A 27,543-nucleotide genomic window follows, 5' to 3' on the forward strand; every position below is an offset into this window, starting at 1 on the left:
TCACTGAAATTAAGCTACTTCAAAAGAGGTAAAGTAATTAAAAACATATAAATTACTTGATGCTTTTCATCCACTCTTCTTTCTCCTCAGCTGTGGGGGCTGAGATGCGGTAGAAGGTGTGGTTGCCCTCCACGACCCGTCCGTCAGCCTCAGTCTTGCATGCCTTTATCACCTGGTCCTTGCTGTCAGGTATGAAAAGCTCAAAGCAGTTCTACAGAAGTGATGATGATTTAAGTTAGAAATGACAATGCCACAAAAATAACTATTTTAAAAATAACTGTTGATCAAAAATGCAATTTTGAGTCTCTAACTGTGGGTAATCCACAGATGAACCACTAGAGGGAGCTGTACGTACAGGCTTCTTGTCCTCCACCTCCTTGATACTCAGGTTCTCCAGTGGGATGATTCCTCTTGGCTCTTTGTCCTGCACAAATATAAAATGAGAGCACTGCGCGACAACAGCAAAGGAGGGAACTCTAACAGAGAAACAACTGTACTCACTGTGGTGTACTCGAAGTAGTACAGACAGTTGTCTGTGAGGATGAACCACCTCCTCTTCCAAGTTTTAACTCGTCCCCCTGTTGAGCAAACAGCAAGCATCAGAAACGCTCAGCAAGAGAAAGCGATATGGAAAGAGAAACGAGCACCAAAGCACCGTGTCAAGCAGCAGACAGGCAGACAGATGTATGAGCAGACAGACAGATGACGGCTCCAGAGGACTTCCTTTACCTAAGGAACCCCACTATCCACCCTAATCCACGTCCATGCCATGTGCTCCCCATCACCACTCCATTTGTAGCTATAATAACTATTTTATCATTTTGCTTGTATTTGTTGATTTATGGGCCTGATTGCCATTTTCCAGTCTGATATACTGTTCATATGATAAAGAAACTCCTTATAGGTGATAAATGCATATAAAAACTACCCAGAGTTTACATCTGAGGATTGATTTGAAAGCTGTTTGCTACTTTTCAATCATATTTTGACATGACTGAAAAAACTGGCATCTCCTCTCTTGACTCAACACCATTTTACTCAGAGGGCTAGAGAGCCAGAATCAATAGGGAGCATACAGATCTATATGCTCTGCATTCACTAAGCTTGATGAACCACTTATGTTACTGGGCAACAGTTAGAAAGCTGCAAAATCCATATATAAGGGCTGAACATAGAAAGTGAGGAGGGACTGTGGATTAAGTTATCTTCTTCATTTTAAAGTGCAGCAGGGGCTCATTACTTGACTCTGCTCTTGTTGATCTCTAGCTGAACTCTTACCCCCTTTGTCACCCAGCTTCCTGTGAGGGGAAACATGATCGCAGGACCAGATGGCAGCCACACTCTGGGAGGATAGGATGCCAACGAAGAGAGAGGCAGGAAGCTCAGTGCCTGAAGTTATGCTTAGTCTCTCCACAGGCATTTCAATCTTAAATATCCTGTTTGGGCTTAGTTAAGCAATTTTGCATCTATATAGAAACAGTATTTAGTTATTGGGGAGGGGTCCTTCTAACGATGACAGTCATAAGCCTACTAAGCCAAGTCTAGACTAGGTTTTCCCACCACCAATGTTAGTAAAAAGCTGCATTTTGAAACCCATTTACCAAAAGCAAGGGTTTGAAGATGTTTCTATAGACATGTAGAACACACTTGTATTATCATATAGCAGCAGACAGCTGTATATGATATCCCATCATATTACAGACATCATGACAGGCACAACACTTCAGTCTACGTTTAGTAGCTACAGAAACTGTCGACACGCCTGAACTGGCAGACGGAAATGGAGATATAGGGCTCCTCGCCGCACCTTGACTCGTCAGCATGTTGCAACAGCAAAAAAAACAAAAAAAACAAAAAACAAAAGCAGACCAACAGAGAGCACAGACGCGATGGCAGAATCACACAGCTGACGGGCTTAAAAGTTGATTGGGTTGGCTAAAAGTAGCGATTGGTCTGATGGCCGTGTCAGTTCCTGTCACTCTGAGAAAAATAAAGAGTTCACTGCCTCCTGTGCAAGAATGTCTGGGACGAGGCGGGACGTCCCAGCAGATTGTTGCAGAGAGGCGTGTGGACGGTGCAAGGCCCGAGTGGGGCTGAGTGGAGTGAGTCACCCATGCAAGATGGGACTGTGAGAGGCTGGACGAGAGGAGGTTATGAGGTGATTGTTTATTTGAGGATGATTTTTCTCATTCCGATCAATTAGCAATTGATGATTAACAAACCCCAAGTTGAATTTAGTTACCCCCTTTTTTGTAATTTAAAGAAAACATGCACCACTAACACCAATATATAAATTTATCATTAAAACAATGTCTGGCTCCTTTCAGCACACTCCTCTGTCCATGCCATCTTCCCACATCTTGGTCCAGTCCGGTCCAGCACCACACCAACCTGAGCCACAATGTTAACCTTCAGATCCACGTGTAGGAATTATACAAGAAGATAAGGAAAGCTGCATTGATGAAAAGGTGCAGTATTCCCTTTCCATTCAATCAGAGAGCAAACAACAGCTTCCAATGTGTACACTGGTTCATGATCAATTTTTCAAAGCTAAGTCCTTTGTTGCGCTCGCTGTATGGAAAAAAGGTATAATGCAGCTTCCAAAAAACGGGAGATCAAAGAGAGTGACCACCACAGTGCAAAGAGAGAAAAAAAAAGGGCAAATTGCTCAGTAGTGTGGTCACAAAGCAGTAGCTCCCCGAGTCGAGTCCACAGGGTGACAAATGCACCTGGCGACTGCCCGACAAAGATAAAAGAGCATGGACAAAACCACCAGCTCCATGAGAGACTGAGCAGACAAACAAACAAACATCTGAAGTTCAAATGAGTCAATGGGGAGACAAAAAAAAAATCTACACACAAAATAACTCTGTATGAATGTAATAAACGAGGAAGAGAACGAAAGCATGGCAGGCCACCGAAAGCACCTGAGAGCTGAGAGATGGACTAGCGTTGGGGAAGAGCAGGTGTACATACCTCCTGAGGAAAGACAACAGCCAAAATCATGGGAACAAACAAACAAACGAAGAGGAAAAGAAAAAAATAATCAAATTAAATGATAAAGAAATATAGCACCACAGTCCTTTTAATCTGGTCGCAGTGAGGCTTCAATGCACTGCTTCACAGCTTTTGCCATCAGCAAACGTTCCCATCTGCTGATATCAAGCCAATCCACAAGAGGGCGATCTAGTCCATGTGGACTTAAGAAAGCTACTGTGAAGCACTACATGAAATATATCCCTCACTGGGTTCTCACCTTATTATATCAGGTAATTTTTTGACCTTCCACCCTGATTATTTTACTCAAATCTGCCATTTAGGAGTAAGTGGAAAGAGATGATTTCTGACTCCCTTAGTACAGTCTGTTGTAAAGATTCACAGTGATTGAAGGTCTTCACTCTATACATTCATGCATTCTTTTGTGAATTTATACAACAGAGAGATATGTCAGAGGAAACAGAAGATGAAGAATTGGCATCCAGGAGCGATTTGAATGTGACCACTGAAAGGTTCGTTACCATCCTGTAAACGTTTCTAATGATACAGGTTATTTCTTTGCTTATGTCAAACTATACAGTTGATTTACACATGAGGGTCAAAGAGGCCATAGAAATGTCACTAACATTTTCAGTTTGGGACAACCTACACATCTCAAATATCAAATTCAGTTATAAAATGCACAGAAAATGAGAACAGCTTCCTAAAAATGTCTGAACTTTAGAGTGTGTTTTATGCGTGTGTGTTGACTTGATTTACAACTTTTGAAACGCAGTATTTGTGTGCATGTCAGTGTGTGCATATGCATCATCGTAAATAATTCAAAGGTCTCCACATGTGGTGGTCTGATCTCAAGACCACATTTATAATACATTAAAGCGGGGAGACGTGTCTCTAGCCATTCGCGTGTGCTCACAGTAACCTTTAACACGCACCCACACGCACGCACACTCATAGGCTATTTACATCAGGGGAGACACTGGTTATCAGGGTATGCAAAAATATGTGCAGCTTTAATGACACAACAAAGTCATCTATGGGAGCAGTCGTGAGGGTGAAAATAGCCTCTCTGTGTTCTCGTGTAGCTGTGTACACACTCACCCAGTTTTAGCAGCCAGCCCTCTCTGTCCGGGTTGAAGAAAGTGTGTGTGAGGTCATTGCCGTCGTCTTCTGGTATTTTGAAAGGCTCGTTCTTGATGCTCTCATACAAATTCTAAAACAAAGAGTAAAGAATGTGTGGGATTAAGGAAAGAAGGGCGATTTCAGGAAACAAAGTTTGGGAAGGGCTACCCACCCTGAGCAGATCTTCAGGCAAGTCACCTCCATCATTTATGCCTCTGTTCATGGAGATAAACCGTTCCACGGTCGGCTTGTCCTTTACATTTGGATTGTGGAGGCTGGTGTTTAGCATGATGATGGCGAATGACAGAATGTAGCATGTGTCTGTAAGAAAAAAACCCCAAACAAAACAAAAGTGGGATCGCACTATGAGAGGGGGTGAGGTTTGAAAGGCAGTGAAAGGTTGCCATTTACCATAAAAATGGTGTGGGTGTTTAATGTTGCGTTTAAATATGAATGTAAATTAGTCGAGCTGAAAGGACTGCACTTAGGGGACTGCAGTCAAACTGGGAGGGAAAAGGCAGATGTAGCTTCATTAGGGCGCAGAGTGGGCAGGAGAGGAGGACTGCATGTGGGCAGCCAAGTATGCTTCTGCATGTGCTGTCTAATGTGTATACATGCATAAGCTAAAAGACATTGAGGCGAAGCACATGGCTGAAACAGCAGCACTTTATAAAAGCCTGTTAAGGCAGTCCCGTGCATTATTTACATCCACCAGCATCCATACGGGATGGAGTTGTCTGTCTGCTAGTGTCATTATTTCCCAAAAGCCAGACACTTCCTGACACAGTTCACCACAACAGACTTTGTGTCTGCTAAATGATCCAGCTTTTACATGACTTCCATTGACCTGTCACTGGATTGCAGCGCAACATGAAAAGGTATGAGTTTAAAGAGATACTACTGATTAATTGGGGTGGCTGTGGCTCAGGAGTAGTGCAAATCATCTACTTATTGAAAGATGGGTGGTTCGATCCCTGGCTGCTCTAGTCCACATGTCAAAGTATCCTTGGGCATGATGCTGAACCTCGAAATGCTCTTGTTTATCATACTGTGAATGTTAAATAGAAAGCCCTTATATGCAGAAATAACTGAAAATATGAATGAATGAGACACATTGCATAAAATGCTTTGAGTGCTCAAGAAGAGTAGAAAGGCACTACATAAGAGCCAGTCCATTTAATCAGGGTAACACAGAAGACATTTGAGGAAATTTACAGATAATGATCTATTCAACAGGCCAAGTTTAACATCTAAATCTGTATTAAGATATTTTATTAGGAGAAAATATGAAGTGAAGTCATTTTGTTCTGTTTCACTGCTCTAACATTTATGGTTATTTCTGTTTTTATGACAGCACTAAAAGCTGGGCTGGAAGACACGACGGCTATACCTGTAGACTGGAAAACACCAGGGTTGCAATGGCAGTAGCGCTGAGCAAAGGTTTCCATCATGCGGTCGATCTTCTGGGCTTCTCCTGGCAGCCGAAAGCTCCATAGGAACTGTCTGTCAAGGGACACAACTCTGCAGTGAGCAACAGACTTCCTTTCAAGTGTCAAAGAATTTATTTATTTATTTCCTTTTCTTTTCCTCCTCGAGACTGAAACTGACAGCTGCATCCTTACAAACTGCAAATGAGGCTGTTCGTGAAAACTGATGTTAGTGCAGGTGATTTACATAAACCTGCAAGGAAGCAACAGTATGAGGAGTCAGCTGTGTGTGTAACAGATGTTAGGAGGATATCTTACCTTAACGCCTGAACCAGGTTGAGGTCTGTGAACTCATGAAGCTCCACAAAGGCTTGGAGTACTTTGATATTGAAATCATCTCTAAGGTAGATAAAAAAGGGTAAATTATCCTGTCAGTGAATATGTCCATATTATATTCTGTTAATAAGACTTAAAATAATAAAATGGTAGTATGTGTTTGATAAAATTTAGCATTAAATGGGGGGGGGGGGGGGGGTGGTAATCTGATAAGCAAGGGGTTGTGACGATACAATGGATACTCCCAGCAAACCCCACATGACGGACCACACACACTTCCCAGCCCTCTTCACTTATCTAGCATGACATCATCCCCGACCTTTATGCCCTTCACAGAAAACGATCTGTCCTCTGGGATCACAGCAAGGCTTTAAGGAGCTCAGAGTCATATCCACTCAACACCATCTCAAGTGGACAAATGACCAATCATGTCTTAAGACTAGCATGCTGCCACAGCCCCTCCTTACAGAACCAGATAGCTTGATAACAACCAAAAAGCATACATCAACAGCACTCCAGTCCCCGCTATGGCCTTACAGACCACACCCTGCCTGTAACACTGCCATCCTTACAGTCCCCGAACAGTGCATACCGTACATTAAGCCCATCAATATTTCCTGTATTATGTGTTCACTCTAACACGGATGATCTCTTCACTCGAGTGAAATCTTTAATTGCTTTCAAACACACACATTCCAAAATTGTGAGTCTATTGACCAAGTTACTTATGAGTAAGATAATCAAGCACAGATGTTGGCTTTAGAGTAACGATCATTGTCTTGAGAGGAAGGTCTAAATGTGGAACCAATAACCTGTGTTTGGGAAAGGATGGGCGTGAGCTTGACCAAGAGGAAATACAGCAATAAGGAAACTATGTGTTCTCTATTTGATACTTTTATCAACCACGTGTATGGTTGCTGACTAATGGGCCAGCATGAGTGGAAGACAGTTAGAGAGAGAGTGAATAAAATCTTCTTTCTGACCTCTCTCCAAGATAATCTCCGATGGCTGTTTTGTTGAGGCCCTCTCCTTTGTAGAGGAATTGAGCAATGTCGTCGCTGGTATTCTTCAGTAAGTCATTCTCAATCAGAAACTGGATCCCCTGAGAAAGAAAGTGAACCCCAGGTTATATCCTGATTACGAAAACCACAACAAACAAATCATATTTCTAATTGAGCCACAGTATTTTTTTTACCTACCTTTTTGGGGTCCATGTTAAACTTCTTACGGCCCATGGCCACCTGTTTATTCCTCTGCATATTTTTCCTTTAAAAGAGAGAGTTTATGTTGTTATTAATACTAACATGAACATAATGCAGAATAGTTATACTATGATAATGTGGTGACACAATGACAATGATGGACACAACAGGTATTACTTCATTATCAGTTATTTGTTAATTATTTCTTGATCAATCAACAGTCTTGTCTATAAGAAGCCGGTAACTATTTGTAGCCATTTGGTGATATATTGCTATCAGCATTCATAACAGCTCATACAAAAAATATCAACTAGTAAAGAAGCAAGAGAGTGAAACACCCTTCAACTGTCTGAGTACTGATGTTGCATAGCATGCCCACTAGAGGGCACTCTGCAACGTCCCTGCTGGGAACATGCAAAAACAACAATCAACTGATCTGAGGAGTATCAGGCAGAGCTTAAATGAGTAAATCATAACTACAAAACAAATTAGATTTAAATTGCATTGTAATATGTTAATAAGGACCCAGAGCTGCACATATCAAATGTTAGGGAAATCTCTACGTTTTGTATTTTTGAAAGAATAAAATACATATATTGAATTTATACATCAGTCAATATCAATATCTGTCTTACAAATCCTATATCTGTCAGGCTCTATCACCTATATTAGAAAATGGTGAAAAATGCTTGATCAGTAAATAATAATCAACTAAAGCAGTATTTTGCAGATCTAGTATATATGAAGCAGTGACAAGAATTTGAAGCTCAGAGATTTAGATAAACTGAAACACACTCAATTTACTGCTCAATTCACCTATCTCAGTGTCTGTCTCTTTTTAAAAAGGCCTGTCAGGAGCTTTCCCGTACGTCTCAACTGTGATGACAAGGTGTTGGTCAGACACAGTTGTTAAAGGTTAGCATGGATATGGGAATGTGTGGTTTCTCAGGCTTTGAGTAATTTCAGGGTCAAAGTGCAATCCTAGAGTCCGCAGTCACCATGGTTACATTTCCATCTCCACCTCTCCCCACTGATTCACTCACACTAGCATTCCTTTGGCTTTTGTCAGCCAAAGTCCAGCACTCATATGAAGAGCAATAACGCACGCTAACTACTATGTACCATCTCCAATCAATGGATCACAGAAATATCTGATCATAAGCACCCCTAATGGGGTTTTAGGTACCACTGAAAGAGCGTTTCAGAGATTTTCAGCAGCTGATGGAATCCCTATCCACTAGAGTAGACCAAACCCAAGCACTCCCTCCCCTGAGACCACCCATTGTCTGCTTCTGCCCGAACACCCACTGCATTATTCAATGAGGCCTCCCATCATGAGGGTGTGCCTGATGAAACATTTAAACGGCTTTAAAAGCACAGCCAATTTGGTGAGATGGGAGGCCCAACTTAGCCATCAAACATGAATAATTGACAGCTTCATTTGCTAAGTTAATAGAAAGCAAGCAACTTAGACACAACAGAGAAAGAAATGTGTTTGCAGGGGAGGAAAGTCACTCCAGTTCTCTTACCTCTCCTCAGTGGAACCCAGGTTCTCAATTTCACTAGTAACTTCTGCTATCTCATTCTTCAGCCGCTACAAAGGAAAAAAAAATATATATATATATATATATATTAGCCTTGTTGGGAGTCAGGAACAGGTTAAACATATGTCCATCAACTTCCCTCGAAGAGGCGTGGAAAGGGATAACCAATGCAAATAACATGCAACGCATTTGTATTACAACCCCCCCAAACGTGAGGGTATTAAACAGTGCAGAGAGAGGCTGAATCATTGTTTGTCTGTAAGTCAGTGGCCTTTTGTTGCATAAATACTCACATCAGAGCAAACAGTTTAACAAAGAGAGAAAAGTCACTTTTTGGCCTCTTCAGATAATGCTGCACATGCAACACTGTGCATGCTCCTTAAACTATAAAGTGATAGCAGCTCCTATTTCACAGAAAGCCTGCTAGGATGTGTCTGAGCCAAACAATCCTCTCAATCTGAATTTCACTGGGCGGAGAACATTAGGGGATAACCTCAATACAAATGGAGTAAGTAAGCATGGAAAAGGATTATATTTTGTGTGGTATTTTACCGATTAATGGTCTCAGAGGCAGATTTAGTTGCTAGACCTGCTGGTGCCAGACTGGCACAGTAAAGGCAGAGGATGCAGAGGATGAGATCAGCTTGATCAAAGCATGGGAGAACAGACAGTAGCATAAGAGAAGTCAAATATAGATCTCGTTTGCCTACTAACAGTAATCATCAAGCCTTTTCCTTTACCATGCGTGACAATGCAATATTTTTTGTACACAATGCCAACTTACCAACTGTGAAACCACAAAGACAACATCTGTCCATTCAAGGCCTGTGCAATCACAACACATTCCTCAGATGCTTGTCTGCACAAACAAAGGCTGTGCTCATACAGAAAGTAGAGTGGGTGTGGTGCCGAGGCCTTGACATGCAGGGCCAGCAGAGGAGAGTGTGGGAGCCAGTGAGGAGGAGAGGGGTCAGTGTGCAGAGCACCGAGAAAGAGACGAGGACAGGATAGGGGCAGCCATAGAGGGGGAAGGGCAGTGATGGTGGCCTAAGCTCATAAAAGTAAGGGTGACAGATCACACCTCAAACATCCACTGGGGTCAGCAGAAGCCAATTCGCCCACTGGGAATTCAGGAGACCATCATAATTAATTCCAGGGCATGACAGTCTCTCACCTTTGTTGCGAGCTATTTGCTTATTATCGCTGCCTACTGAGTGAGAGGACTGACCTACAGATAGAGCTAGATTCACAAGCTATGCTCTGGTCTCAAGTTTGAAGCCAACAAACATCATCATGGGCCATGGACAGGAATCAAATAAACCACTTTATGGAAATTCAGCAGAGCTGCTTTGAATCCTGGCTCTGCTTGTAAATCAGGAGGGATATGCTACTAGCTTCCTGCAAACGTGCAGTCATAAGAACATAATCACCTTTTATCTGTGTGTGGAGTCGTTTTTGTCAGATTGAGATTAAGATAACTTTATTTATCCCCAAGAAGGGAAATTCATTTGCAGCTTACCCACTCAACCTAGTCACACAACATACAGTCTTTAAGCTGTGGTCACAAACACTGTTGCAACTGTTGCACTGTTAGCACAGATCAACAAACAATCAGGATAAAAATAAATAAATACAAAAAATTAAAAAGGACAAGTCTAAAAACGAACAACGCCAGAAAATAATGAAACTAAAATAAACCCTGTTCAGGTTTGATGATCTAATAACTGAGGGAATGAAGGATTTTAAAGTATCCATTTGTTCTACACTCGGGGTATAAGGTAGTGACGAGCAGAAAACAACTTCCTGAACTCAGATGACAGCACAGGTTCAGGATGGTTGATGGTTTTTGCCTTCTTTGTCACCTGATTTCCCCAGAGTGAACGCAAATCTCTCTCTGTTTGAATACCAAGGTTTTCAAGCATGAGTTAAGAATGCTGCTGAAGGAGTTTCTATCCTTGAAAGATAAAACACTAAACTGACAGATAAAAGAAAATGTTAAAATGTTAACACTTTCAATAAATGAACAATAAAAACGACATCCAATTTCCTTACTAACATTAAAAGAGTCTCTTTTGACGCTGCCTACATATCCTCCTCTAGGATTACCTGAATGTCCTCCAGCAGTTCTTGCTTACGCCGGCGGATATTCTCCAGCTCCTGCTGCTCCTCTGGAGTGAGGTCGTCCGGCACTAGAGACACATGAGAAAGAAGATGAAGGGTTAGAATAACTTAGAATAACCAGTGAAATACTGTCCCAATGTGTGAGGGCTGGTAATGGTCCACTAGGGTTAAAGTAACAGAAAAGTCATGATCCAAGGGTGTACATAAGGCTGTACGCAGACAGAGGCATACCATGCAGACGTGCCTGCACAGACACAATACAAGTGCCATGAATGTACATCAGTCCTCCACAAGGAAAAGAAACAATACAATAATGGCAAGTTGTCAGCATGCATAGATGACCATGTGCACGTCCACTATGTAGCACAATCCCTGCCATTTCTATAAATAAATGTCCCTGAAGCATTTCTTCAACATTCCAAAAAGTGATTACACACATAGCAAGGAATGTGGAAGATGATATGAGGAACAATGAAAACCAGTGGTGATTTATGAGAAGACATTTTCAACTGCAGGGGCTACCGTAAGTCGTAAGACAATACAGTAAAAGTCCTTCTTTGTTAAAGTGTTAGTGATGGCTCAAATAAGCCTTTGCATTACAAACACTAAAGAGTTCAAAATGCCTACACCAACAGAGTGACCTAATCAGCAGCGGTCGCATGCGGATCAAACAGGAAATCAGCTATTGTGGAACTACAATTTTTTTTTTTTTTAAATGTCTGGTCAGCCAATCAGCACTGAGCATCAGTGCATAAGAAGCACAAATGTGACAGGTATCAAAGTGCTGACAGTCCTCCTGTCACTCACACCTTAGTTATTATTAGCCTGTTTGATGGACAACGTGCCTGCTTGTCCACTTGAGCGAAAACTAGATGTGTGGACACCGAGCACTGTAAGCACAGCAGCACTCCAAACAGTGCGTTTCATTTGCTTTACATTTGAACTAGAAAGTTTACATTTTCTCTTTAAAAAACAGTGACAGTTTCCTAATAAAGCAATCAGGTTATTCTGTCAGCAGCCCTATTGAGACCAAACATAACCTTACAAATATGCTAATAATGACTTAGCTGCATCTTGTGTGTTTGTGTAATTTATATATTTAACAGTCAATTTCTAAAAACAAGTATTGATTAACTTGTTTACTTGATAAACAAAATGTATGCTATACCATGTAAAATAACAAAAACTAATGGTATGGAGTAAGGGAAGTAGTCACAAAGTGTAGTAGTAGTAGTAGTAAATGTCATTAATCTGCATTGTTAGTAAGGTGGATTCCCAGTGGGAAACAACACATAATGACATTTCAATATAAAACAAATAAGACATTGATGTTGACGTTGCTATTCAAATTGTTTCAATGGCTTCTCTCATAATTAAAATTTTTTCCAAGAAAAAGGTGTGTGCCCAAAACTTTGCTGTAAAGTGTTGCTTGATAATCAGCTGCCTTTAAATACTTGCATAAAAAAGACAGAAGATACATTATTTGGCATGCGAGGCCATTTCTCCAGTTCCTGCAGTGGCTCAGCACAAGATCTGTTCTGTAACCTCCTCGTTTCATTTCCTCAGCAGAGTTTAAAGGTTAAAGGGGGTCAAAGGTTGGATGACTCTATGGATCTCAGTCAGTCTTCAGCAGTTAACAAAGTAACAGATATAAAGAGACAAAAGCTGAGGACAGAGGACTCAACATAACTGTAGAGGTAAAATTCTTGATTCAATGAGACTGGGTAACACACAGTGTACCACATGTAAAAGTGTTAGTGGAATGATGATGGTTTTAAAAAAAAAAAGAGAAGCAAACAATCGAAGGACACAACTGACATTCAGAAATTATCCTAAGCACGTCACTCATAAATGACGAGACACAAACATACAAATAGCAAAAAGAAGAAGAAAAAAAATCCAACTTTAAATATACAACCAGCAGAAAGAAATCTGTATAACTGAGGATGCTTATTTTAATAAGAGAAGCAAGTAAACCTAAAGACATTGGGGTAAATAACTATGGCATTTCCCAGAATTTCTGATAATATTTAACACAGGGATAATAGACAATGGAAGTTAAAAAACAGGGACTGCTTTAGAGCAGACTGAAGGAGCACCAAAACAATGCCATGCTGTCTTCCTGTTTTGCTTTCAGACAGCTGGGGGAAAATGGGAGTCCACATGAAGCTGACCTTTCACACATCAAACCTCGACACCTTAAGTAATTCTGGCATACCGGCCATATACATACCAAGCGTTCTGCTATATAAAGTCACAGTCGGGTCTGAATGAATTTTGTTTATAAGCGGGAGCTGACAGGATAATACTGAGCAAAGACACAATCCCAAATATATATGTGCATTTTTTAAAAATCTGGTCACAATTCCTCCTCGCAGATGCACAAGAAGGCACCACCTAACACACAAACAAAGTGGTGATAGGTCTGAGAATATATGGCCCTCCTTGCATTTAATGACCTTATCTCCTGATCGCCTGGATGAGTTAGTGTCACAATGATGAAATCCAGAGCAGGGCCTTGTGTTCAACAGCCTAAAAAAATAACAACAGGGAGGATGATCTCAAAGAAGAAAATTCAATTGTCTTTCTAGAAACACGATGTCAAGTAGGGGGCCTGGCAGACCCTAAAAAAATGAACAGGACACAGCACAGGACAGCAGGTCCCAATATGAAACAGCCACATTGCTCCAGGCCTTAGAGGAGGACTGACATTAGAGAAGAGCTGCATACAGGACTATAATTTCACTCCAAGGAGAAAACTGAAAAAATTAGCAAACTAATAATTTTAAGGACGGAAACTGTTTATACACTTTCCTCTTTGAGAGCACATAAAAATAGTTTGTGCAAAATCCATATGACAGATGCACGATGGCACCCAGATCCTGCAATCAAAACGTACACTGCATCCCGACATGTCATCTGAATCCACATGATCACGGAGCAACATGGTTGAAACCATCAATGCCTTCCTTGCTCCACCCAAAATAACCATAACCACAGCACAGCAGGGAAAGGCCCTAAACATGCTTGCTTCAGAGGTGGGCACCAAGTGGGTGTAATTTCCCAGAAACCAGCAGATGAAGAGGGAGTTCATCAACTTAAGAAAATGCTTGGAGCACTGCTTGGCTCACATTCAGCAAACCTCTGCACTGACACAGCCGATGAAATGTGGCTGTCATCAGCAATAGGCAGGACATTAAAAAGAGAGTCAGAGAGGGTAGAGGAAGAATGAAGGGACTATTTGTTTTTGGAACAATGAAAATAAATGGTCTTATTAAAAGATACTTTGTGATAACCACCTACTATCCATATTTTATTGTTGACATTACAATATTATAGAAAAGAGATAAATTAGGCATTTCCTTCCACGCACACCACGCCTCCTCATCTATCTTAATTCTTACTCTCTCACATGGAAAAAGGGCAGGGTCGAACCTGTGATGACCACAGACTCGACAGACTATTTCACAAGTAAAACACATGACGCCCACATCTCACTACTTTCGGAATTGCAATGCGTGAAAAATAAGTCATTTAGGGGAATTACATGCAAACGCACATGGGGGTGTGTTTGCACATAGTGCCGTCATGCAGAGAGACCAGGGAAAAGTAACATGGAATTGCACACCCACATATTAACTAATGATCAGCACTCTTGCAACTTGCTTTTTGTTTCATTTTACAGCACTAACACCATCAGACTGTCATTTCCAGCACATCATTACGAAACTGTCACTCCCAAAGTGTGTTCACCTCTATTCAGAGGTCATTTAACCAAGTCAGTATTACAAAGTACTAAATTTATCTTATTTTAAACCAAAGATAATGCTTTCCAATTACAGTGGGGCAAAAAAGTATTTAGTCAGCCACCGATTGTGCAAGTTCCCCCACTTAAAATGATGACAGAGGTCAGTAATTTGCACCAGAGGTACACTTCAACTGTGAGAGACAGAATGTGAAAAAAAAAATCCATGAATTCACATGGTAGGATTTGTAAAGAATTTATTCGTAAATCAGGGTGGAAAATAAGTATTTGGTCACCTCAAACAAGGAAAATCCCTGGCTCTCACAGACCTGTAACGTCTTCTGTAAGAAGCTTTTCTGTCCCCCACTCGTTACCTGTATGAATGGCACCTGTTTGACCTCATCATCTGTATAAAAGACACCTGTCCACAGCCTCAACCAGTCAGACTCCAAACTCTGCCATGGCCAAGACCAAAGAGCTTTCGAAGGACACCAGGAAAAGAATTGTAGACCTGCACCAGACTGGGAAGAGTGAATCTACAATAGGCAAGCAGCTTGGTGTGAAAAAAATCAACTGTGGGAGCAATCATCAGAAAATGGAAGACATACAAGACGACTGATAATCTCCCTCGATCTGGGGCTCCACGCAAGATCTCATCCCGTGGGGTCAAAATGATCATGAGAACGGTGAGCAAAGATCCCAGAACCACACGGGGGGACCTGGTGAATGACCTGCAGAGAGCTGGGACCAAAGTAACAAAGGTCACCATCAGTAACACACTACAACGGCAGGGAATCAAATCCCGCAGTGCCAGACGTGTTCCGCTGCTGAAGCCAGTGCATGTCCAGGCCCGTCTGAAGTTTGCCAGAGAGCACATGGATGATACAGCAGAGGATTGGGAGAATGTCATGTGGTCAGATGAAACCAAAGTAGAACTTTTTGGTATAAACTCAACTCGTCGTGTTTGGAGGAAGAAGAATACTGAGTTGCATCCCAAGAACACCATACCCACTGTGAAGCATGGGGGTGGAAACATCATGCTATGGGGCTGTTTTTCTGCCAAGGGGACAGGACGACTGATCCGTGTTAAGGACAGAATGAATGGGGCCAAGTATCGTGAGATTTTGAGCCAAAACCTCCTTCCATCAGTGAGAACTTTGAAGATGAAATGAGGCTGGGTCTTCCAACATGACAATGATCCAAAACACACCGCCCGGGCAACAAAGGAGTGGCTCCGTAAGAAGCATTTGAAAGTCCTGGAGTGGCCTAGCCAGTCTCCAGACCTCAACCCCATAGAAAATCTGTGGCGGGAGTTGAAAGTCCGTGTTGCTCGGCGACAGCCCCAAAACATCACTGCTCTTGAGAAGATCTGCATGGAGGAATGGGCCAAAATACCAGCTACTGTGTGTGCAAACCTGGTAAAGACCTATAGTAAACGTTTGACCTCTGTTATTGCCAACAAAGGTTATGTTACAAAGTATTGAGTTGTATTTTTGTTATTGACCAAATACTTATTTTCCACCCTGATTTACGAATAAATTCTTTACAAATCCTACCATGTGAATTCATGGATTTTTTTTTCACATTCTGTCTCTCACAGTTGAAGTGTACCTCTGGTGCAAATTACTGACCTCTGTCATCATTTTAAGTAGGGGAACTTGCACAATCGGTGGCTGACTAAATACTTTTTTGCCCCACTGTATATACCTTGCTGAAAAAGATGACAATGTGAAGCAATTGGTTAATGGTACTGACACAAGTGCTCTTTTGCTAAATCTGGCATATTACAATCAGAGCTGTCCTGCAGTGGCCTGGCCCTCATTACTCCTGGGTGCAGTTCAACCCAAATGTATGACTTGAAACACTCAATGCACTCTGCAAGAATAATCATGGCGCTTACTCCTGAACCGGTACATCCCACTTCTTGTCAAATACATTCTGTACTTTAGGTAAAGTGCTTAAGAAGTTTTTTTTTAGTTTCCCCAAAGCTTCATTTGAGCCCTAAATCAGAATAATACCTTGTCTCGGTGCACCCTTACTTTTTTAATCTAAGACTTCCTAGATGGGTGAAGCATTTTTTTTAGTGAAGGCTGGGTCAGCAGAGCGCACCAGGGAGGTGGCATCAAGAGAGATACCAATTATAGATCACTCTCCCAGAGCGGCAGAAGCCACTAATACTCATCCTGATTGCCATCCTGGCAAAAGAAGCAGACGTCTCATTTCCACCCAGATCACTGAAGAACTCTCCTTGGAAAATACGGAAATTAGAATTCCGAGTGCTCATAAGATCTTTTAGCTCCCCCTCCCTGCTGATGTGACCCAATTTAGGGAGCTCCTCCAAGCACACAAGGACCAAGAGAAAAAAATATTAACTAGGTAATTTCCTTACTCAGGCTGCTCCAGCAACACAGATACTAGACATGCGTACGTATTGCATGTAAGGAAGAAACTAATGCTGAGTGATCTTTATAGTAAAATGACAGTTTAGTAGACAGATGTGTATAAGGTCTTGGTGTTTTACAGCAGCAGATGAAGACATCAGGAATATATTTGCACGTACAATTTGCTGAGTGAGGGAATATGCAAAGACACAAACAGATCACTGTTTTTATTTTGATGAAGTGCACACAGTGATGGAGGTAAACAAATGACACTGTCAGCAGCAATCATTCTTTGCACAAGGTTTTGTTGTTGTTTGTGTCTGCAGGTTTTCTCCTTCATGCACCATCCTTCTGGTCTGACCAACTCCTATCTATGCTTTGCACTCCCTTCTTATTCCAGCCGATCTCATTTGAACTGAGAACATCAGTTTTCTCGAGTCAACATCTACCTGCTCCTCTCCCCCAATTCCATCAGGTTTCTGTTGCTGCTGTTCAACATTTGACCTTATATTTACACTGACAATCCTCCCTTTAAAACCTGGCCACTGGCCTCAAGAGCCACGTAGGCTCCAATCAATTGCTCCCTAGCCAATACCAATAAGAGCACAAATGGTCAAAAGAAGCAGTCCACTTCTTGATAAGGTTTAATTAATTCAGCACAGGACACACACAATCGATTATGGTGCTGATTTTCAGTCTAATAAATAACTCTAAGCTTTCTGATTCTTGCTGTTGTCTGCTTAAACAGAAAGTGATTTAAATGTGACTATCTCATCCACATATCTCAGACTGAATCTCATTACTTTAGCAAATCCCACGGGCACCCTCTCTCATTTATATCTAAAAGCAAACACACACACAGACAGGAATAGACATTCTATAACAAAGCAGAGCAAAGGCAACAAAGCTAAGGTTGTTTTGAATGTGGTCACCAAAAGGAGAAAAAAAAATCATTCATCTCTGACCTCCTCCTCTAGAGCACACAAAGAAACAGAATCCACACACCAGACTGAAAAGGACCACCAGTTATGGATTAATAAGGAAAAAAAGGCCCAAATCCATTCATTCTGACCTGCTGGTATGAAATGTGAAGGGGGACTGGCAGAGGAGAGACAACAGGAGAAGAAGCCCTGTGTTTAGCCAGGGAAGCGTGGGACAGCAAATGGCAGAAGAACACAGAAACTGTGGGAAGAGAGGTGGGATGATCACAGCTCTCTCTTTGTGTCGACAAGTAGCTTCATTCCTTAACAAGGTCCAAACACATGGGCTGATGATAAGGAATTGCCTTTACTTTTACCAGCTTGATCCTTGTTAATGTTCTTGAATGGACATATCCCATGTGCTCCATACAGACCCCTGATGATGTGGTGTTTAAGTCCAACTTCTACATACATCCATCATCAAAAGGGCTTCATTCATACCAACAAACTCACCACTGCTGACATCACTCTGTTACCCAGTTTTGGGGCTCCAGCTCTGGTATACAGTCAACACAACAGGCCAGCCAGGAGATTTAAAACACATAAATATTCATATATATATATATATATATGAATCATCTCCCGGCAGTTTCTTTATTTATAAAGCATGCATTTTTTCCAGCTTCATTGATTTTACCCTAAAAACTGTCAAAGTGCAACTGCAGGCACAGACTCAATGAAACCTGACCAAAGTCCCACATGACAGCAACATGACAGCAAGCAACAAAACAGCCTTGCAATTAATTAATCAGCTAAACACAGAAGCATCATCAAGATTTGGTGCTAACCTGAACAAGAAAATCTCCAAAGTGTTACTTTTCTGGGTTTCTGAAGAACTCCACTTCTTCACTCCACCTTGTTGTACACAAACAGGCTCAGCAGTCCTGGCTCCTGTCAGATTCTACCGCTTAATTCTGGCGATTCAAAACATCCACACGTCAAGTGACAGAAGGAAGAGTCCTGCTCCTCCGGACAGGGAGAGAGACACTGCCTGATTTCTTCAGCACAACTATCAGCTGCCAGCCGGCTCAAGGCACACAGCCACTGATACAGTCTATTTGGGAAGGAGCCTTACTCACTAGCTCACCACCTCCTCGCCCTCCCTCTTTCTCTCTCTCTCCACATGCTTTCCTGTCTCCACGACGAACATGGTGGCTCCACCCGGTGGTCATTTCTTTAGCTGCTGCCCCTTCTCCCAAAAATATGCTGCATACACACCTGTAGGCATACGTTCAACCCATGCTTATAATTCAACATGCTGAGTTCTAGTTAGAGGATGAAATACTTTTCAGGTAGTAATCCGATTACTCCCCCCCATTTCAGATTTTTCAAGTGTGGGAATTTGCCCTATTTGTATCAGGAATGATGAAATGAAAAAGCCCAGAACCATAAGACTGAAAAAGAAAAAAAATCCAGCCTGTCTTATGTTCGTAATGATGATTAATAGTTAAATTACCAAATAACTACATGATGATTGGTTCCTCCTCTGCCGTCATCTCCCACAGAGACAGCGAGGATATATTCTACTATGAGCTGGTGTTGTGAGTAAGCAATTCAAGCCAGTTCTTCACTCTCCTGACCAGTCATGCTTCCAAAATTACCACCTCCAAACTCCACTTTAACAACGGACTCTGTGCTGGAGGCGACTATGTGTTTATTGTTAAGTCTAGGCCATGAGTATTATCCTGAGTCTAATGATCTTTTAAGAGAATGGTTTTCACCACTGCTCCTCACTGTGTGTTTTTACAGTATGAGTGTACACTTGCCCCGGGTACGTCTGCAGCACAGAGCAGACATGAGCGCTTGTCTGATGTCTGTATAAAGATGAATGAGTCATGCTGGAGCCCTCTGCCGTGCTGAGTGCACTCTGCAGCCTCGAAGTGACTGAGCTTCTTCTGATAGTTGTCAGGATGGGATCCATGTGCTGGTGAAGCTACACCCATTTTTCACATAATCCCATCTTAGACAAGAATGGAATAGCAACAGTAAATTCACTTGTAGCATGCCTCACGATTACAAGGATCTATGTTGGAGAGTCAAAGGTGTTATTCTCCTAATGAATGTTCCAATAAAACATAATGCAATACAAATGTAAAGTGATTTGAGAAAGCAATAAGACTGACAGATCCCTTTCTTCTGCTTGTGCCATCAGTGCCAATCTCATTATTATTATTATTATTATTAAATTCCTAAAAACATCAGTATTGATTTTAAATAAAATTCTAAATTTGAGGGGCTTCAGATGTCACCTACTGGTCATTGACGTCCTGTGGTGAAGCCAATGGAAACTTGACAAAAGTCTGCCCTGAAGCATATGCTGCTTTATCAACATTCTTGACATTAATGGGGAAATAATTTAATACATACACACCATATTGTACTAATATACTTGAAAATAGTGACTGTGCCCATAAATACACAAGGAAAGGGTTTAATTAGGTCACAGACAAGTGATCTGAGGAAACATCGTCTCATGGACTTCTCTGCATCTGGGCTTTGTTTTGCAATCAGAGGACACCCTGACAATTATTAGAAGAAATGCCACTTTAAGGAGGAGCACTAGTTTCACTTTTCAGTGGATTTTTCCCTCTCATGTAGTCCAACTTGGTTGTCTTCCAGAGCTCTCAACAGGTGAAAGTGCAAAGCATTTTGTGTTTGTGTGAGTTTTTGTGTTATGAGAAGATGTTTTACACCCTTTAAAAAGGCACATTAAAAAGTCGATGCCATCACAAAAGAAGACTGGTCAAACAGAAACGCCCCCGTCATTCCCCTGACAGCCCAGACATAGTTCACAGTGGGTTGGCTAGCTTTGTTGACGCTGCTGTGCAGGAATGTAGAGACCCGAGGATGTGAGTGGGTGGGAACTGAGCCTAAAGAATGTATAGCAAGGCCCGCCACCCTACACACTGTGTCAGCGTCAGATTTCATGTAAAGCAAACATGCAGAGTGACCAACAGCAGCATAGCAGCTGCATGCACATACATAGACATAATCCACGGTAGCAAACACAAAAGATGAGCTTTTTTTACATAATCCCTGCTCTGTTTTATTGACATTAACTTGTTTTTAGAAGCCACCGAGGAGGCAACTCTGTGTTTTTCCTCAAAAGCGGAAGTGCTATTTCTTCCCACAATACATGCCTTTGTCCTCTGATGCCGTTAGCCTTGATTCTAATCAGGGCTTTCCCACTATCAACATCCTGCCTTCCCAGTATAACACACACATGATCTGAAAAACATGTGGTGGAAAAGCTGGAAGAGCCAAAAATCTTTATCTTTTAGCACCTTTATTTTTGCCTCAGTGTTGCTTTTTCTGCTGTAGAAGAGTGAAAAAATGTACCCATCACACAAACTGTAGGATGTCTCTTCCTGTCAAGCATATCATCAAACCCTCAGTTTCCTGTTTGTGAGCTGCTCTAACAGATCGGCGGAGGAGTGAAAACTGCGGCGAAACCCTCCCATCCTGTTGGGAAGGGAATAAAATAGGCATTGGTTCACTGTGCTCTGAACAGTGGAGAAACACCAGGAGTAGATCAAGTAAGCACAGCTCAGTCACAGCTCAAACCCTGAGCTGCTGCACAGCTGCTTGATTGGCAAATCAGCATACTCCTTTAAAAAGGCATCTATCAAGAAGTTCCTCCCAGCCGCCATTTTGGATTCTTTCACATTACCAGCAGAAGTCAGACTTTTTTTTTTCCCCTTCCCGTAATAAGACAGCAACTCCAGGCATGTCTCTACCTGTTGCAGACGAAGCTGAGTGTCACTAAAAGTCAGTAACTTTGAGAGAGGCGAGGAATAACAAACTGCTAAGCTTTGAGACTGCAGTGTGATTTCCACTCCTAGAGAAAGAATAAAGAAAAAAAAGAGAACTTGACACATTTCTTTCTGAGAAACCGAGAAGGAAGTGAAAACAGCAGTTAAAGTCTTGCTACACCCTTATCTGCACTCTGTCCTCACAACCTCCTGTCATTCTGACAGGCAGCATCATGACAAGATGTCACGAAATGTGGACTAGAACCACAACCCTTTTCTTGATTAGAAGAAATTTTTAAAAGGACGATAGCTAAAATGCTTGGCCAGAAAGACTTGGACTTCATTTATCTGGGATTATAATAATGACCTGACCGCAAGACATGACAGACTTCCCCAACTAATCATAGCTCGCCATCATGATGTTATGAAATCATGATGTGCGTCACATGATGTCACATGAAGACCAAGCCCAGTACCAACTAGAAAGTCAGTTGTAGTTGACCATAATAACAATGCAGGTAAATGACAATCAACAGTTGGCTCCAAACTCTCCACATCTTTCCATTCCGCCTATTTAATTAGGCTCATCCAAAACAAACTTTTTTCCCCCCTTGCCTTGACTAATTAGAAAGAAAAAAAAAAGTTTGTTCAGCACAGTCTCTCATAAAACCATTGCAATATTCATGTGACAGGTCATAGTTTAAAATCTGCACACCCTTCATTTTCTCTCCTCTTTCAGTTGCGAGATCACTAACAACATCAGCGAAAACAGCCAACCAAGTGCTGCTGAGCTACCAAACAGACTTTCAACAACACCTCACTAGTGCTCTCTGCTCTAAACACATTTTCCATTTCAGCACCAACAACGCAGAGTGAACGATGGTCTGCGTGGAAAGGAGCGCTGCAACTGATGCAGAAAGAGAGCTAAAATATGATAATGGCGAGATGATGAAGATTATCAAACCACGGGGGCATTAGTGCCAGGGAGGGTACAACGTACCAGAGGCCCCATTAGAGCTCTCAGCACCACTCATTAGGGAACCATTAGTGACAACTACTTTAATTTCCCAGACCACCCACCGCTAAGTGGCAGAGACAAATGGACTCAAAAGAAATCGAATGGACCTCTCTCTCATCTCGCTGCCTCCAAAAAACAATGCAGCTGTGTGTGCCAGCCAGGTTCAGCCAAGGCTATGGAAGGAAAAGAGAGAGGGGGGCAAAGTGTGCAAGTTCCCAAGAACAATAAAGGAGCAGCAGCATATAACAGGATCAGCCACTGTTCTCTAACAGGATTATTAGTGACGCAAGGCAAAGTTCCTGATTAATGCTGCCAGGCTAACTAAGTCAAAGAGAAAAGATGAAAGAATGATGCTCAGCAACAAAGGCTTTCTGTCTCACACCAAAGGCGGCACACTGGCTCATTATGACTGCACATCATCAAACTGATGTAAAGGAATTACAGCCACAAATGTAATTTGCAACAGTTAGCAAGGCTTCTCTGGCATAATTTCAACTAAAGGTGGCCCATCCAAAGGCTGGAATGATGAAGTATGACTCATGTAAAGCTTGTTGGAGGAGTGCGCGGTCTGCTCTCACACCTGTTGCTGAGTATTCAGTGAAAAATGACACCGACGATATTTACTCTGACCGTGTTAGAGTCTGCATTAAGTCTACAGAGTGTTACTACTAAAGTGCTTGATAATGTTGACACAGCACTGCTCAAAATTAAATGTGAAAATACAGCCAGCTCTTTGATTCAGTGTACAAATATGTGGTAATGTGCTGAATTTTGTAGAAAAGGATCAGTCAATATGATATAGATAAACAAAAATAGACTTAAAAAAAACCCCCAATGATTGTGTAAACATATTTTTTATTTGTCTTTTTTTGCTATATAAGGCTCAGAAAAGTGCCGCGCTTACACAAGCAGCAAAGCAACAATAGGAGAATAAACAATGTCAACAAGGCCAAGGACAGTTACAATCCACTGAGATTTTCCATTCTCATACCGTCAAGTTATTATCTCTGATATATATGTGTATATTTTAAATGCCATGTGGTGCCATTTAAATTCCTTTCACACGAAGTAAAAGGTCTCTCCCTGAGTAGCTCACTCACCTACGCCGTCTTCAGACTTTAACACCATGATGTCTGTGCCTCAAGGTTTCGAGTCCGAAAAGTTTCTAGAAGATTTCCGAGAGTCAAACCTTTCGCCGAATACAATTAACGACAGCTTTATTGACTTTTCAACTCTCAATTGGCGAGTTAAAAGTTACTCCGAAGATTGACTTCTAGCCTAAAACAAGACTGTTTCGGTCCACGACTCAAGGGAGTGGTTTGAAGTGACGGACTTTGACCAACCAGCTTTTGCTCCTGAGAGCGAGAAAGTAGCAAGCGAAGCAGGCTCAGCACAGAGGAGCGCTTCCGGTTGTGCCTTTCAAATTAAAACACGTTTTAAAGAACGTTTCCAAAAAACCTTATTTGGATTACACCGTTACAATTTTTTGTTGTTTCGACTCTTTCTGTGATATTCTGTGGTATTCATAAAGGCACCATTAGCCAAACCAGTTATCTTCAGGACAGTACAAAACTTAATATAAATTCAAGAAAACACTACTCTTAAATTACAAGAACTTTATATTGATTTGAATATTGAGGTGTATAATGAGACTGACTCAAGACATTGTGGCACCCAAACAAGCGTTCAACTGGCTAAATCCCCGTCATCCTCACATCCAAATAATTTCAAAGAATAACTGTCAGTTATTAGTTTGAAATTGCCCCGCAGCATTGCCACATAAACTTGGAGAGGTATACCAATTTGCAGAGCTCAAAACTCCTGTTTGCATATGTGTTGGTGCTGGTATAATCAGACCATAACTTTCAGCACATAACTTTGTTGTTTTGTTTTTTTCAAATTAGGCTTATCCTGCAGGATCCTACAGGTTTATGTTTTATACAACAGTTTTGATTTGTGTCTTTACGATGCCAGTGAGTAGGTGAGAAAAAATAAACAAATATAGATATATACATAAATAAATATATAATGTACATAGTATATTTTTAAATGATTCAGTTCTTCAGCATAAACGACTTCCCATTTGGATTACTGCAATGGTCTTTTTACTTGTTTTAACAAGTCAGCTTTGCATAGTCTTCAGACTGTGCAGAATGCTGCAGCACGACTCTTAACAGGCACCAACAGAAGATCTCATATCACTCCAGTTTTGGCCTACCTTCACTGGTTGCCTGTAAGTTTTAGGTTTCATTTTAAAATTTTAGTTTTAACCTTTAGGGCCCTACATGGTCAAGCTCCCCAGTATATATCTGACCTGCTGAAACCACATTCATCTTTCCAAGCTCTAAGGTCTAGAGGTTGCACTGCACAAGACACTAAATAATGTGGATTGCACAACACTGGACATTATATTCCTCATTCCCAGTTAATACTTGTACAGCTGCTGTTATTGTGTATATAAATATTTATATTTCTTCATACATTCTTATATATTTCTATACTGTGTGTATTTTGTTGTACAGTTATTTTATTTTCAACTTTAATTTATATATTTTATCTTATTCTTTCCCAGTTAAATTTACCCTTCATTCTAATTTGTGTTGTACAGTTATCTCATTTTTAACTTAATTTTTATATTTTATTTTATTTTATTCCTTCCTAGTTAAATTTACCCTTTTTAATTTTCATATTTATTTCCTATCTTATTCATAGCCTTTTCTTTTTTTCTTTAGGTCACGAGCAGTTGTTCTACGCATTTCACTGCATATCGTACTGTGTATGACTGTGTATGTGACAAATAAAATTTGAATTTGAATTTAAGGTCATCAGCTCAGAGACTGCTGGTGGCCCCACGCACTGGATTTAAAACTTTCAGGCAGTGGCACCAAGGTTGTGGAATTCTCTTCCACTGGTTTTACGCTGTACAGACTCCATTGATTCTTTTAAAAGGCAGCTGAAGACAAGATTTCAACTAATTTGTTGTTTTATGTTGTATTTTACTGTTTTACATTGTTATTTGTTGTATTTCCATTCTTTTTCATTTTCTTTCTCTTTATTGTGAAGCACTATGTGATTTTTATCTGTGAAAAGTGCTATATAAATAAATTTTATTTACTTACAAAAAGTAAGGTAGGTGTGAGTAGTTGTCATATACTGGACTTTGTTATTAGTAAGTGAGACTCTTGTTTTGAAAGGAATTCGTTGCCTCTCTGTCTCCTGATTATGCAAACTGATTAGAGCGCAGCGAACGTGCCCTATGACGCGTCTGCCCCACTGTGTTGCCACCCTGTTGCCTTCGGCTCTCTCCCACACACGCACACACACACACGTGTTGCTGGGGTTTGAGTGGGGGCAGGGAGTGAGTTAGACTCACCGAGGCACAGCAGTTTACTGCTGCTGATCTTGCTCTTTTTAAGGCTTTTGATTCACCACATCCGCCGAGAGTAGACGTGTGTGTGCAGTCGGACGTTTACCTCAGAAACAAATGTTAAACCGTTCTTTAGAAAATAGCAACAACACCTGCACAGACAAACACTTGTGAACACCTGTTGGATATTCGAACTCGATGCACAGCCTATTCCCACATGATATTATTGCAATAAATAAACAAATAAATCAAAATGTTTCAGTCTAGTGCTTTAATGGCTCTGGATTTATTTCCCACATTATCCTGTATAATCTTTTTGTTGTTGTTGTTGTTATTATTATTGGGGATGATTGAGTGATTCTGAAAAACAGCTGATTTTCATTGCACTCTTATGATTACACCACAACAATGCAGGGGCCTACCAGTAGCGATGAAACAGGTTTGGCTACATCTTGGTGATACTCACCAGAATGTTTGTGCCTAATGCAGCTTTAGAGATTTGATGTCATGACCTTCACCTTTTCCCCCCCTGTGATCAAAGGCTGATCAAAGGTTTGTTGAAAGGTCGTTTTTTCCTAGTAGAGAGATATTTTAGGGAAAACTATGAGGGATTTACAGCCCCCTGTTGAAAGTGAATAAATTAGTCTTCTGTTTGTATAACACCTGCACAGCCATACTGCTGTCAGATAGCAGAGGATTGAGCCTGTCCTTGCCTGTCGATGAATACCTGAGAGCCAAGAGGAATGCTCCACTCACAGCCAATGACAGAGGCCAGGTAAGGGGAGAAAACAGCTCATCTGTTTTGTTTATCTGATGTACGGTAGAAAAATGTGTATGAGCTGTCCAGCTGCATTTTAAAAAGATTCTGAGCACCGAGCCAGGAATCAGGACACAGCTACTAAGAAGACTACGGTAAAGTGCTTCACTGCACTGAATCTTCATTTAGGGGGGATCTCAACTTCATTCTGTGACCCATGAATGCCTCAGCTGTGTCGCGCAAACTCAACAGCTGACAATGCAGCCTGTGTGTAGAGACCCCCGTGCACACAAAGTTTCAATTCATTGTTAGAAGTGCATCCATTCCCCCAAGCAATGCTGTAAATCTGTGCTCAAGGACCCAGAACAAGAGCACTCAGGCAGCTGCCTGACCTTTAAATGAAAAGATTATGAGATGACATAGACACATGAAGATTACAGTTATCCATAGCTTCCTGAACGAGCTAAAGTAGAACGGATCGGCAGATAAATGGAGGATTTATGCAAACTTTAAATCAAGACCAAAAAAGAACAAGGTCTGTGCTAAAAGGTGCAGCTTTGAGTTTCAAAGGAAAAGAGAAATTCTTCAAATAGACAAAGGTCTGCTCGTCTTAGAATCTGTAGGACGTTAGTTCTTTTTTTCAGTTTTAAAATTAAAATACCATTACCGCAAAACCTTTAACTATGACCTATAAAAGTCTCAACTACGAGGTCAGCCACAACCAAATGGGGAAACTAGGTTTACCTGTGTAACACAATATTATTTTCTAGTAAATGCAATAAGATTTATATGAA

General features: G+C 41.2%; 1 protein-coding gene across 5 annotated transcripts in view; it reads right to left on the reverse strand.

Annotated features, from left to right (window-relative positions):
- cyth1a (cytohesin 1a) overlaps positions 1–27,543 on the reverse strand; it is a 42,150-nt gene that overhangs the window by 2,810 nt on the left and 11,797 nt on the right. The window contains exons 1-12 of one of the 5 annotated variants that reach the window (XM_085156185.1): positions 23,726–24,634; positions 10,735–10,817; positions 8,614–8,678; positions 7,082–7,148; positions 6,866–6,984; positions 5,865–5,945; positions 5,510–5,622; positions 4,292–4,440; positions 4,098–4,210; positions 502–580; positions 356–424; positions 57–211 (exon numbers count right to left, since the gene is read on the reverse strand). In XM_085156185.1, coding sequence (XP_085012311.1) covers positions 57–211; positions 356–424; positions 502–580; positions 4,098–4,210; positions 4,292–4,440; positions 5,510–5,622; positions 5,865–5,945; positions 6,866–6,984; positions 7,082–7,148; positions 8,614–8,678; positions 10,735–10,817; positions 23,726–23,753 — 1,121 coding nt within the window. In that variant the 5' untranslated portion in view covers positions 23,754–24,634. Of the gene's footprint in view, positions 1–56; positions 212–355; positions 425–500; positions 2,980–4,097; positions 4,211–4,291; positions 4,441–5,509; positions 5,623–5,864; positions 5,946–6,865; positions 6,985–7,081; positions 7,149–8,613; positions 8,679–10,734; positions 10,818–18,643; positions 24,635–27,543 lie in introns of those variants that run through there. The other 4 variants (XM_085156189.1, XM_085156187.1, XM_085156184.1 and 1 more) reach the window with 4 other exon arrangements.

The sequence above is a fragment of the Neolamprologus multifasciatus genome, chromosome 4 (genome assembly GCF_963576455.1).
Source record: "Neolamprologus multifasciatus chromosome 4, fNeoMul1.2, whole genome shotgun sequence".
In the NCBI taxonomy this organism is placed as follows: domain Eukaryota; kingdom Metazoa; phylum Chordata; class Actinopteri; order Cichliformes; family Cichlidae; genus Neolamprologus; species Neolamprologus multifasciatus.